General features: G+C 53.8%; 1 protein-coding gene across 3 annotated transcripts in view; it reads left to right on the top strand.

The window, feature by feature from the left end:
• The window catches only part of SLC67A1 (solute carrier family 67 member 1), a 93232-nt gene that overhangs the window by 63721 nt on the left and 17177 nt on the right, over window positions 1-12334 (top strand). For all 3 annotated transcript variants that reach the window (XM_020970821.2, XM_078148699.1, XM_020970820.2), the window contains 3 exons: window positions 1849-1964; window positions 4450-4560; window positions 7624-7724. In XM_020970821.2, coding sequence (XP_020826480.1) covers window positions 1849-1964; window positions 4450-4560; window positions 7624-7724 — 328 coding nt within the window. The remainder of the gene's footprint in view (window positions 1-1848; window positions 1965-4449; window positions 4561-7623; window positions 7725-12334) is intronic.

The following is a 12334-nucleotide window of genomic DNA, read 5'->3' as shown; positions in this document are numbered from 1 at the left end:
CTCCTAAGGGCCCTGGAAGGTTTGCTGGGAAAAGTCTGAAGACCTGAGTGTGAATCCTGCCTTGGCCCCTAAGTGGCTCTCCCACCGTCTCTGGGACTCTCTGCACTATGCCGGGGCTGAGCTGGGCCAATTCTAAGGCTTCTTCCAGTACATTTAGGGGGTTGGAGGGAGGCCCCAGGACTGAGGGAAGCTTGCTCCAATGAGGGTTCGGAGGGCAGGGGGTGGCTGGAAGAGACCTTGAGGGCTATCTTGGTCCACCCCCTCATTTTACAAATGAGGAGACTGAGGCCTGGCAGGAGTGGGGGGAGGGAGGAGCTTGCCTGGCCTTCCCCAGCTAATAAGCAGCATTTGGATCTCGGTTCTATGACAATGAGTTCAAACCCCACATTTTGTAGATTTTATAGACTGAGGTTCAAAAGAGGAGCAGAGCACATGTAGCCGGAGGGACCTTGGATGCCAGAATCCAACCATTTCCTTTTCTTGAGGGGTAAACTGAGGCCCAGCAGGGCTAAGTGACTTGTCCACAGTAGGGGTGGGGGAGGAGATGGAGCAGAGGCAACATTAAGCCCTCTGCCTTCTGACCAGGCTTGGCTTAGCTTCCAGCATCCCTCCCTCTGACACCCCCCTCCAATGTCATCACCCAGGGGCCGAAGGCCCATGGGGGAGCATCCTTGGAGGAATCCAACAGGCTGAATGGGGCCTTTGTGGGCCAGGCTTCCAAGGAGGAGTGGGTCACGGGCCAAAGATTGTGCATCCTCAGCAACGCCACTCAGGGAGCTGTGATTCAGCCAAAAGGAAGCAGTAGGCTGGCCTGTCTTGATGGGGGAGGGGGGAGAGAGAGGAGAGGGGAAGAGGGAGGGGAGGAGGGAGAGAAGGGAGAGAGGAGAGAAGGGAGGAGGAAGGGAAAGAGAGGAGGAGGAAGGGGGAGAGAGAGGGGAGAGGGAAGGCAGAAGAGGGTGGATGTGCCTCTTCTTGTGCCTGGATTGAAGCCTTGAGATATTCTCTTCTCCTTTCTGTCTTGTGTATGCACACACACACACACACACACACACACACACACACACACACACACACTCAGGCATCTTTCCAGGGTCATAGAGTTACTAGCTGAATAACCCTGGGCAAGTCACCTCACCTCTGTTTTTCTCAGTTTCCTCAACTATAAATGAGGACTATAACAGCACCTCCCTCCCATGGCACCTCCCTGAAGGGCTGTTGTGAGAATCAAATCAGAAAATATCTGTATAGCACTTAGCACATCGTAGGTACTCTAAATGCTTATTCCATTCACCTCACCCCCCCCCCCCTGCTGAAACCCAGAAGGCCTTGTAATCTCTTCCTAGGAGAAGACTTCCCTGATTTCTCTAGTCATTAGACTTGCTCCCACTCCCACAAATAATTTCATACAAATTCTGCACACATGTTGTATTTCCTGGTCTGTGGACCTGTTGGCCTCCCCTCCCCCACCCTCAGGTGAATGTTAACCTTTAGAGGGCAGAGATGATTTCACTTTCGCCTTTTAACAATCAACACGCATTTATTAAAGAAACACTCTGTGCTTGGCACAGAGGATATAGAGACAAAGTGGACCAGTCCCTGCCCTCAGGGAACTGACATTCTGTAGAGTCTTTGCTTATCTAGTGCCGAACCCCCCACAGAAGAGGGGACACTAACACTAGTGGGTACTTAGAGCTCCTGAAATTGAGAGGACCCTCACATGGACAGTAAAGAGCAGACTCACACCCAGGCCTCTGGACTTCAGGCAGTATTGGCGGGATGATTGGGGGAGAGGGGGAGGGAAGCTGATCAATCCCAGGACTATGACACATGACATTTTTCCCTTCCCAGCATTTACTCCCCTGCCTATGTCGCCTTCTTGGCCAACGCCATCTGCACCCTGGTCAGCCTCACGTGCATCCCCGCAAACACCAAGGCCACCTCTGAAGCTGAGAGAGCCCCATCAGGTAAGCATGGGGGTCAGGGGCCTGAAGAAGGGTGAACCTGAGCCTCAGTTTCCCCAGGAACAAAGTGAGCCCCCTTTTTGATTTCCTGGGCTTTGGGGAAAGAGAGACATTGCTCCCACCTCAATCTGCCAGAGCCTGGCACAGCCCAAGGCCAGGGGCTGTAGAGAGTGAGTGTGGGGTGTGTGTGTGTGTGTGTGTGTGTGTGTGTGTGTGTGTGTGGTGTGTGTGTGTGAGTGTAGAGAGAGAATCCCTGCCCTCCAGCTGCTTCTAGTCTAAGGCAGACAGCAGTGCCACAGAGCCAGGGAGAGGCCTCCAGGGTCAGGGCAAGGCTCAAACTGACCTTCAAAAAGTCCACGAGAGAAGAGACCAGACTGGAGCCCCACCCAGTCTTCTGTTGGGGGGTAGGTGTCAAATATGCTCCACTTTGGCTTGTGAATAACTTGGGCTTTTGGGTTGTGTTTGAGCCTTTCCTGCTTGTTTATTTCAGTCTCCAGTTGGCAATTTGGAGGCCAGAACTCACCCCAAAAATTTAGCCCCCTGCTGCTGGAGCAAGCAGGTGGGTTTTGAAGCCGAGGACCTCTGCCCACTGACTGCCCGCCTGGGCTTGGGCAAACCCCTGGTGCCTCTGGGGTGTCGTTTCACTCTTCAGCTAAGAGACGGGGCTGGATTCCAGTCAGCTCTGAGCGCTCTAGAGCTCTTGTGCCTTCTATAGAAGGGGGTTCTATGCAACACAGCACAGGCTAGGCAGGAAGGGGGAAGCTGCAGCCACTTGAGAGTATGGTGGGTGATCTTTAAACATACTTTTGATCAGACATTTCCCATCCACCACAGACAGGCACACATGTCCAGGCACACAAACCAGAGGGCTGACTCTGGGAATCCTTGGCTACGGCCCTGCTGGGTTCTCAGATCTACCTGGACCTGCTTCACGATGGCACCGATGAGTCCTTCTCTGGAACTGTTGTCTGTGAGCACATAGATGCCGTTAGAGTGTGTGTGTGTGTGTGTGTGTGTGTGTGTGTGTGTGTGTGTGTGTGTTGTTTCCCAGGCCTGGCTGGCTTCTCTCTGCCTGACTTCTGTCACTGCCTGACCCACCCTGCAGGAACATTCCTCTTCATTCATAGACCAGCCCTCCCCCCACCAAAGCGCCCATCAGAATTTCGCTCACTGGGGCAGTGAGGTGGGGCAGTGAGGTGGCACAGCAGATAGAGCACTGGCCCTGGGGTCAGGAGGACCTGAGTTCAAATCCGGCCTCATGACACTTACTAACTGTGTGACCCTGGGCAAGTCACTTAACCCCTTTGCCTAGCAAAAAACAAAACAAAAAACCAGAATTAGGCTGACATCCCCCCCTTCAGGAGTCCCTCAGTGCCTTGGTCACAGATGACCTCTAGACTGGGTGTCTGACAAACTCTGGGCTGGGCCTGAATTTGTGTTAGAGTTATAACTAAGGTGAAGAGATCAGGGCTTTGTCCCACAGTGCCACAACTTAGGAGATGCTGGGGTATAAGCAGGTAGAAACAGTCATACTTAGCAGGAATGTTGTTACATCCAGCCGCTCTCAGGGGCCCAGTCCCTCCCCTGGTTGAAAGCTCTCCACCAGAATTCAAACTCAGGTCCTCTGACCCTAGGTCCCCCTGCTTTTTCTGCTGAGCCTGAAACACCTTTGTTTATCTGAGTGGAATGGAGTTTGATATGCCAATTGCAAACTGTTCTTAGTAGTAGCAGCAGCAGCTGCTACCTTAAGGCTTGCAAAACACTTTACATATATTATCATTTAACAACTCTGGGAGGGAGGTGCTATTCTTATACCCATTTCATAGATGAGAAAACTGAGGTCCAACTATTCATTGAAGTAGGACCTAAAAGGGCCTAGAAAGCCCTATGATCTTAGAGATAGAAAAGACTGTTTTTTTATTTAGGCAATTGGGGTCAAGTGACTTGCCCAGGGTCACACAGCTAGTAAGTGTCAAGTGTTTAGTCTGAGGCCAGATTTGAACTCAGGTCCTCCTGATTTCAGGGCCGGTGCTCTATCCACTGAGATAGAAGGGATGTTGGAGATCTCTTCCAGTCCCCTTGGTTCTATGGAGGAGGAGACTGAGGGTCAGGGTGGCTCTGTGACATGCCCAAAGCCAGCCAGGCAGGTAGTGGAAGAGGCTTGGGCATTTCTCTGTCCGTGATAGCTCACTCTTCTCTCATTCAGTGGACTTGAAGGTAAAACATGCTTTAAAAATATCCTTGAGTCCTGACTTTCCTGCCAGGCGGGCTTTGTCTGGGCTGGACTGCTAGCAAGGTCTGCCTGGTGCTCAGACAAGGTTTCAATGGCATCGCATCTGTTTTTGCGAGGTCCTGGGTTCCAGTCCCTGACCTGAGTCTCACTTCCAGCATAGCCTTGGGCAGATAGATGGGGGCTTCCCTCTCTGGGCCTTAGTCTCCTCCACTGTGGGTACTAACAGGGGCTCACCCCCTTCTGTTGTCTCCCCAGGCACACCCCCAGCAGCCAGCGTGTTTGATTTGAAGGAAATTGCCCGCCTGCTGGCCCTGCCCGGAGTCGGGTCTGTCTTTTTCATCAAGATCCTTTCTGGTTTTCCTTCAGGTGAGTCCCAGCCCACTCAGCAGAGCCAGGGGCCAGGCCTCCACAGGAGGCGGAAGGCAGGGGGAAGGAGAGTCCCTGGCCGAAACCCACTTGGCAGCTGGCAGGGGGCTAGACACGCTGACCCCTGCCACCTCTCATACCCATTGCAGTGCCATGGCTGTCTGGGATGCTCCCCAGAAAAGCCCCAAGCCCCAAACCATTCCCCCTTGTAGACAAAGCTGACCTCACAGTGAGCCTCACTCCCTCCTCGGGGTTTGTGTCCTAGGGGCTCCAGGGCCAGGGTGGGCCCTTCCCAAGGACCCCAACTCTGCCCTCTGCAGACAGCCCAGGCCGGCCAAGGGGCAGGTGGCCTCCCTCAGATCAGCTGTGCCGAGCTGAACAAGATGCTGGATTTGCCACTGATACTTTCCTCTGTGTGACCTTGGTGAAGTCACTTTTCTCTGGGCCTCAGTTTCTTTGTCTGCAGAATAGATGTGATAGGACTCACATGCCCTTCATGGCAGTATTGTACTCAGAAGGTGTTTTCTTTTTCTTTTCTGAGGCAATTGGGGTTAAGTGACTTGCCTAGGGTCACACAGCTAGTAAGTGTCTGAAGTCGGATTTGAACTCAGGCTCTGCTGACTACAGGGCTGGTGTTCTATCCACTGCAGCGCCCCGTCACTGCCCCTCAGAAGGTGATTTGGAAACCCTGAAGCAGCCAATAGGTGGGCATCATTGGCAAAGGTCTCCTGGGCTGGACCCTTAACAATGCCAGCTACAACTTCTAGGGCACGTGAAGGTTCACACGCTGCTTCCCTGTCGACTACCCACTGGGGCTGTAGGTATTATCATCACCATTTTACAGCTGAGGAAATGGAGAGTTGGTGACTGACCCTGAGAACAAATGTGTCATTCCCAGGCTGCTTTCCTCTGGTCTGCAGGGAAGGTGCTAGGCCCCAGCCATGCACTCACAGCCCCTGGGTTCACTGTGGACCCCAGAGTTAGGCAGCAGGCAGGTCGGGGTGGGGCAGCCCTGAAGGTGAGAAGGGGAGCCAGGCTGGGGGCCCAGCCCCCTAAAGGTCCCTAGGGCAGGGTTTCCCTGTCCCTGGCCTTCCCTGAAGGGTAGGCTGCCTGGGCACCCCCATCACCCAGCTGGGCAGGGTCCTCCTGGCAACCAGAACACAGCCTCAATCTGCTTGGGTTGTTGGCTCCCTTAGTCACCTCCCTCAGTCAGGTGAAATCCCTTAAAGCCAGAAGCAATCAGAAACCCTGAGAAGCGGGTACTGCCCAGACAATGGGGCCTCTGTGCCTGTGTCCCCACCTGCCCAGAATCTAGACCAAAGGTACCATTGTGGGTAGAGGTGGGGGCTGGGCTCAGATGTTCCCTGGCCTGCCCTACCCCACTTTTCCCTTCATGCTCCTACTGTGTCCCACTAAGACCCACTTTTCCAGGCCGATACTCATCTCCTGTCCTAAGCTGCCCCAGAGAGCAGGACCCTGGGGCTGGGCCAAGGGCGGGCACCCAGACTAAAGAGCAGCCCCCACGGGGGAGAGTGTCTAGACCCCTTTAGCTGTGGTCTAGCTATCCCCCTAGCCCCACAAGGAAGCCAGGCTCCCAGTACTTTAGAGGTAGGACATAGACAAAGGCTGAAGAGGGCTTTCATCTGGATTATTTGGGCATGATCTGTATGGTTGGGGAGATGTGGGGCAGTGGTGAGGGCCCAAACTTCAGCTTTGCCATTGTGACCTTGAACAGGCCATCTAACTGCTCAATGCCTCAGTTTCTTCATCTGTAAAATGTTGGGGCTGGACTAGGCCTTTGAGGCCCCTTCCAGCTTGAGATCCGAACTCCCAAGACGCTCTCTGGGCATGGGGACCCTGCAGACCCTGGTGCAGACCCTAGTGCAGACCCTGGTGCAGATCCTGGTCCTACTTGCTGGGGACCTCCTCACATGTGGCCTCTCACCACTCCTCCAGGATGTGAAATGAGGCTCCCCAGTGGGATCCTGGGCCAGGAGGCAAAGGCCCCTTTACATGACACAAGCCCACAGCTCGCGCTGGGCAGGTACTTTGTGAAGCCTCAAGCTAGAAGAGGGTATGTATGCATGCATGTGTGTGTGCATGTCTGCATGCATGCACATGTACTCATGTATGTGTGAGTATGGTGTATGCATGCATGCAGGAGTGCAGTGTATGTGTGTGTGCATGGGTGTGCATTGTATGAGAATGTGTGCATGTGTGCTCGTGTGTAAGCATGTGTGTGGTATGTGTTTGTGCAAATACAAAGAAGGGGCGCAGCCACAGTCACCTCCCTGGTGCCCAGGGCCATGTGGCTTCTTCTGCAGGGTTGCCCAGAGCCGGGACGTTCACCAGAAATATTTCTGAGCAGGCAAATATCTGGTAGAGAACCAGGGACCAAAGTTTCCTCATGGCTAAGCCTACCAGGCTCTCACTCACCACTTATTTACCCTTATTCTTCAAACAATTCTAACAAGCTTGGGAGACAAGCCCTGAGTGTAAGTTCAGAGGAGAGCAGCCAGGAGGATGAAGGGACTCGGGTCCGTGTCTCATGAGAATTTGTTGAAGGGAAGGGAGAGGCTGTTCCTATAGATGAGAGGAGGGCCCTCAGAGTCTCCCAGCATCTGTAGGGCTATCTCGAGGAAGAGGGACTGGGCAGAGGGGTGCGGTGACCGGGGGCGGAGGGCAGCTGGATGTTAGGAGACCCTCCCAGAACTGAAGCCTTCTCCAGGTGGTCCTGGCTCCCTTCCCTTCTGGAGGTCTGCAGGTAAGAAGTGGACACCTCCTGCTCAGGGCAGGTGTAGACTCTCCCTCGAGGAAGCAGCTCTGCTTTCTGTTCCATGGCTGCCACTAAGGGATGGATCTTGGGCAAGGCCTTTCCCTTCTGGGTCACAGTTTCTTCCTCTGGAAAAGGGGGTGATAATAATGCTTGCATTGCCCAGAGAGGCTGTGAGGAGAGGGAGGGCTCTGGTGGCTGTGAGAGGCCCGGACTCTCCCCTCGGTCCTAGAGGCCTCCCCCAGCCTCCCTCCCAGCCCAGCTCCTCACTGGCCTCCCCTGCTCCCCAGGGCTGTTTATGATCATGTTCTCCATCATCTCCATGAACTTCTTCGAGCTGGAGGCCGCACAAGCCGGGTACCTCATGTCCTACTCCGGGGTTCTCCAGATGGTAAGTGTCGCAGGTGCCCTGTGGGCACCAGGGCCAGATACAATCTCTCCTCTGACTCCGGGAGAGGGGCAGGGTGGAAGGAAAGGAGAGTGAGGCCACAGCACCATGTTTGACCCTGAACATGCATGTGAGTCCTCAGAACATCGAATGTCAGAGGTGAGAGGCACCCTAGAACATAGGGCATGGAATGTCAGGGCAGGGAGGGCCCTTAGAACATAGGACATGGAATGTCAGAACTGAGAGGCACCCTAGAACATAGTTCATGGAATGTCAGGGCAGGGAGGGCCCTCAGAACATAGGTCTGGGAGCTAGGAGGTTCTCCTTAGAAACCATCTAGTCCAACCACCCTAGCTGACAGCCAGGGCAGCTGAGGATCAGAGAAGGTAAGCCCTTTGCCCAAAGGCACCCAGCAGGTGATGGTATATGGGAGGCTGAGCCCCTCTGGGAAACCCGCTCCTGGTGGTCAGGAGAGGTGGGCAGCAGGGCCTAGAGAGCTCCTCACTGAGGGCACACTGGGCCTTCCTGGGCAAAAGAAGCCAGGCTGGGCACACCCTTGTGCCAACAAAATCAGTTTTCATTGCAGAACTTTCCAGTCAGGGAGCTACGTGCAGCTGGTGTTGTGGGAGCACACTTTAAGACAAAATGTGGCTGTTAGAGGCTCTTCTCTACCCACCAGCCCTCTCCAGCCCCAGGGGCTTGGTGGGGGGGGGCAAGGGAGACCCTCCAGCCCCAGGGGCTTGGAGGGGAGGAGAGACATTCAGGAGGGGAGTCCCTAAGGAGCCAGGCTGCCAGGCAGTACAGACACGCACATCTGAGAAGTGACTTGGCATTGATAGCCAGGAAGGATGGTGAGGCTAGTTCCTGAGGCCTGTAGCCAAATCCTGGATCCCTGGTCAGTGAACCAGGCCTTGGTCCTCCTGTGGCCTATGTAGGTACCTGAGTCTGGGTCTATTGAGGCCCAGGTCCTAGAGGCCGACCCCCAGCCCAGCTCAGCCTCTGGCCACAGCCCCACCCGTGGCCCTGGCTGATGTCATTTGACAGAAGGGATGCTCAGACTGTGATTTTGAGCTGAAGTGGATCTGAGACCCCCATGTGCCTCCTGTCCTCCCCAAAAAAAGATGCACAGATAAGAAGACCAAGCCGCAGTGGACCTAAACGATGCCCTGTTGCAGCAGGAGCAGAACCCAGGGCAGCCAAGTCCCGAGAGGCCCTCTCCCCTGCATACACTCCTCCCGGTCCCTGACGGCTGACTCCCTGGGCTGGGGCTCTCAGGGTCCAGCCCCGACCCAGCTCCAAAGGGAGATGAAGGGCTTCTGTCACTGAGGCCTTCAGGCAGGCTGCTCATCAGGAGCATGAGGGCAGAACCTACTCACATCATCATCACTGCCTCCAGCCCAGCCACAGAGGGACTTGTCCACATTTTACAGAGTAGAAAGTGGAGGCTCGGGAAGGACTTGTCCAGGGTTGGTACAGCATGGAGCTGGCTTTTGCACCCAGCTCTCCTGAGCATAGCACTGCCCTGCTCCAGCCTGGATGGCCCCATGCTGAATGGAACCGGAGCTCTGACCCTCCCCACCTCCCTACAGAGCCCTGGCACACCTGGCAGCTGCCCACCCATTCCTACAGAGACCAGAGGCAGCCAGAAGTCCAGCCTGCAGCTGCTCTGGAGTGGAGAGCACCTTCCCTGGTGTGGGGGCGGGGATGCTCAGCACACACAGATGTCTCCACTGAAGAAGCCAGGCTTGTTTGCCTTCGGAAGTGGGGGCTGGGTGGCCTGCCTTCCCTACAATGCCCAGCCCAACCTCTGTTTGCACTTGATAAGCTTTGTTGAGAAGACTCATCCTTGACAAACAGTCACACCGGGCTGGGGGAGAGGCAGGGCCTGGCCCTCTTCACACAAGCCCCAAAACCAGCCAGAAGCACACTGCCTCCTTCCCGTGTGAGGCAGTGAGCTCCCCATACCTGAAGAGATCCAGGCTAGGGGCTGGGGGCCAGCCTGAAGAGGAGATGACAGATGACTGGATTAGGTCAGAGGTCGGATGACGTCTCTCTGTGGGAGCCTCAGTCCCTCTCTCAGACGCCCAGCCAAGAGGCTGATCCATGGTGTCAGAGGTGGGACAGTCAGCAGGCACTTTGCCAGATATCCCAATGACCCTTCTCTATTTGGGTCAGAATCCCTGGCTCCCCACTTGGCCCTAGAGCTCCAGGCAGACTGGGAAAGCAGAGGAGTTCAAATTTGGGAGAAATCTCAGAGTTCATTAGACTCAACCCCTTCATTTGACAGAGGGGGGCAACTGAGGCCCAGACAGCAGGGAGGAATGTGGCAAGATCATACAGGTCCTCTGGCTCCAAATGTGGGGCTCCTGTCCCTCAACAGGTAATCATTTGCATCTCCACCCTGGTGTAGCATTTCTGGTTCAGTCTGGCCAAAGGGCCTGAGCCTGAGGCTGCAGGGATGGCCTCCCACCACCAGGCACTGGTCACTTCCTGGGCCAAAGGGCTAAGGATGGTGCCTGGGGACAGAGGGAAGAAGAAGTAGACGCCTGGCCTTGTGGGAAGTTGGGACTGTACACCTCAGCCAAACCGCAGGACCCCAGAATGTGGAACATGGGCCCGTGGAGAGCTGCCATGCTCAGTTCTGCATATGCGTGTAGTGGGACCCAGGCCAGCCGGAGCACCATTTTGAGAAAATAGAACCAAGGAAACACACAAGAGGGGCCTCGACGGGCTTCCCCTGACTCCAGGGTCACACCACCCATGCACCAACCTGTGCCCGAGTGCATCTGTCAGACGGATTCCTGGGTCAGGCAGAAGGCCCAGCATTCAAGTCATCAGACACTGACTGAGCGCGAGCCATGGCCAAGGCCCCAGGACCGGCCTTGAGGAAGCTGCCCCGTGGACAAGCTGAGACATCACCTGGACAGTGACAGCCAGGCAGAGGGGCCCCAAAAGAGTTCCCTGAAACCTGAAGAAGGGAAGGCCCACTCGGGACTGGGGCACCACAGAGGCAGGGCCTAGGGGGCTCACAGGCAGCCCCCTGCTGCCCCCCACAGACTGCTGGGCTGGGTCTCAGGAAGACCTGCATTCAAAGCCTGCCTCAGACCCTGGGCTGCTAGCTGTGACCTTGGGCAAGTCACTCACCCACTTGTTGCCTCTAGAAAAGGAGAATAGTAATAGCATTTACCTTCCGGGGTTATGAGAATTGCATGAGAGATAGATAGATAGATATGTCAACACATACATAGATAGTTACATTGATACATACATACACGCGTAGATACATACATAGATATATGCATACACATGGCTACATAGATTGATACACATACACACATAGATACATGCATAGATAGATACATTGATACATGTGTGCATACATATACATACATGCGCATGCATGCATATATGGATACAGACATACAGACATAGATAGATGCATTGATACATAGATATGTGCATACATGGATACATAGATTGATACACATACATACACACGGATAGATATATTGATACATAGATGCACACATAGATACATGCATGCATGCATAGATACATAGACAGATACATTGATACATACACACATAGACGCATAGACAGATAGAAACATCAAAACATGCATACACACTTAGATACATGCATACACAAAGATACATACATTGATACATACACATAGATACACATGTGCATAGATACATAGATATATAGATAGATAGACACGTGCATACATATGTAGATGAAGGTAAATGGAGATCAATATATAGATTCATAGATGAAGATAGAAATAGATGAATAGATGGAGATATACAGAGATAGATGGATGGATACAAAGTGATTTGCAAACCACAGAGTGTTACATAGATATTAGCGTACTATAATTACTTCTTCTTCTTCTTCTTCTTCTTCTTCTTCTTCTTCTTCTTCTTCTTCTTCTTCTTCTTCTTCTTCTTCTTCTTCTTCACTGTTGGTATTCCAGGCAGACGGTATGATGGGAGTAAAGGAGCAGAGAGGGCCAGCTGAGTTGGGGGAAGGGAGTAGCTCAGGCCCATTTGGCTGGATGTGAGTGTAGCACAAGGGGCCACAGACCACCAGAGCCTGTGCCCACTGGGGAGGCGAGGGCATGCATGAGCTTGGGCAGCCACGTGTTTGTTCTGCCCAAAGGTCATTCTCCCTGGCTGAGGAAAGAGGAGAGTAACACCTGAGCAGCTGTGCCTTCCCTCTGTCACCATCTGCCATTGTCTCTTCCACCCTGAGCATCAGTGCTATCCCCCTGGGATCCTCCTGCTCCCAACGGGGGCCTTCTCGCTATTGCCCGAGCTATGCTATTGTGTTCAGACTCTCACCTGTCTTTGTGCCTCTTTTCCAGAAGTGCCTTTTTAGGATTTCAGTGGGTTGGCTGGTGAGCTCCCTGGACACTCACATCAGTCTCTTCAAACACCTTCTCTTTTTCCAACTCTGGGGGATTCTTCTTTGAACCTTTAGAGTTTCTGTCTTGAGAGTATATCATGTCTCCTGTTCCTTTAGCATTTTCCATCTTAATCCATGGGACTGCCCCTACTCTGATTTGGAAACCTGTGAAATCCACTCCCCCAAAGTGGAGGATTCCTGTCAGA

The sequence above is a fragment of the Phascolarctos cinereus genome, unplaced genomic scaffold (genome assembly GCF_003287225.1).
Source record: "Phascolarctos cinereus isolate Bilbo 61053 unplaced genomic scaffold, phaCin_HiC Scaffold_9;HRSCAF=440, whole genome shotgun sequence".
Taxonomy (NCBI): Eukaryota; Metazoa; Chordata; class Mammalia; order Diprotodontia; family Phascolarctidae; genus Phascolarctos; species Phascolarctos cinereus.
The sequence above is the reverse complement of the archived record's forward strand: the minus strand, read 5'-3'. Positions and strand labels throughout refer to the sequence as shown.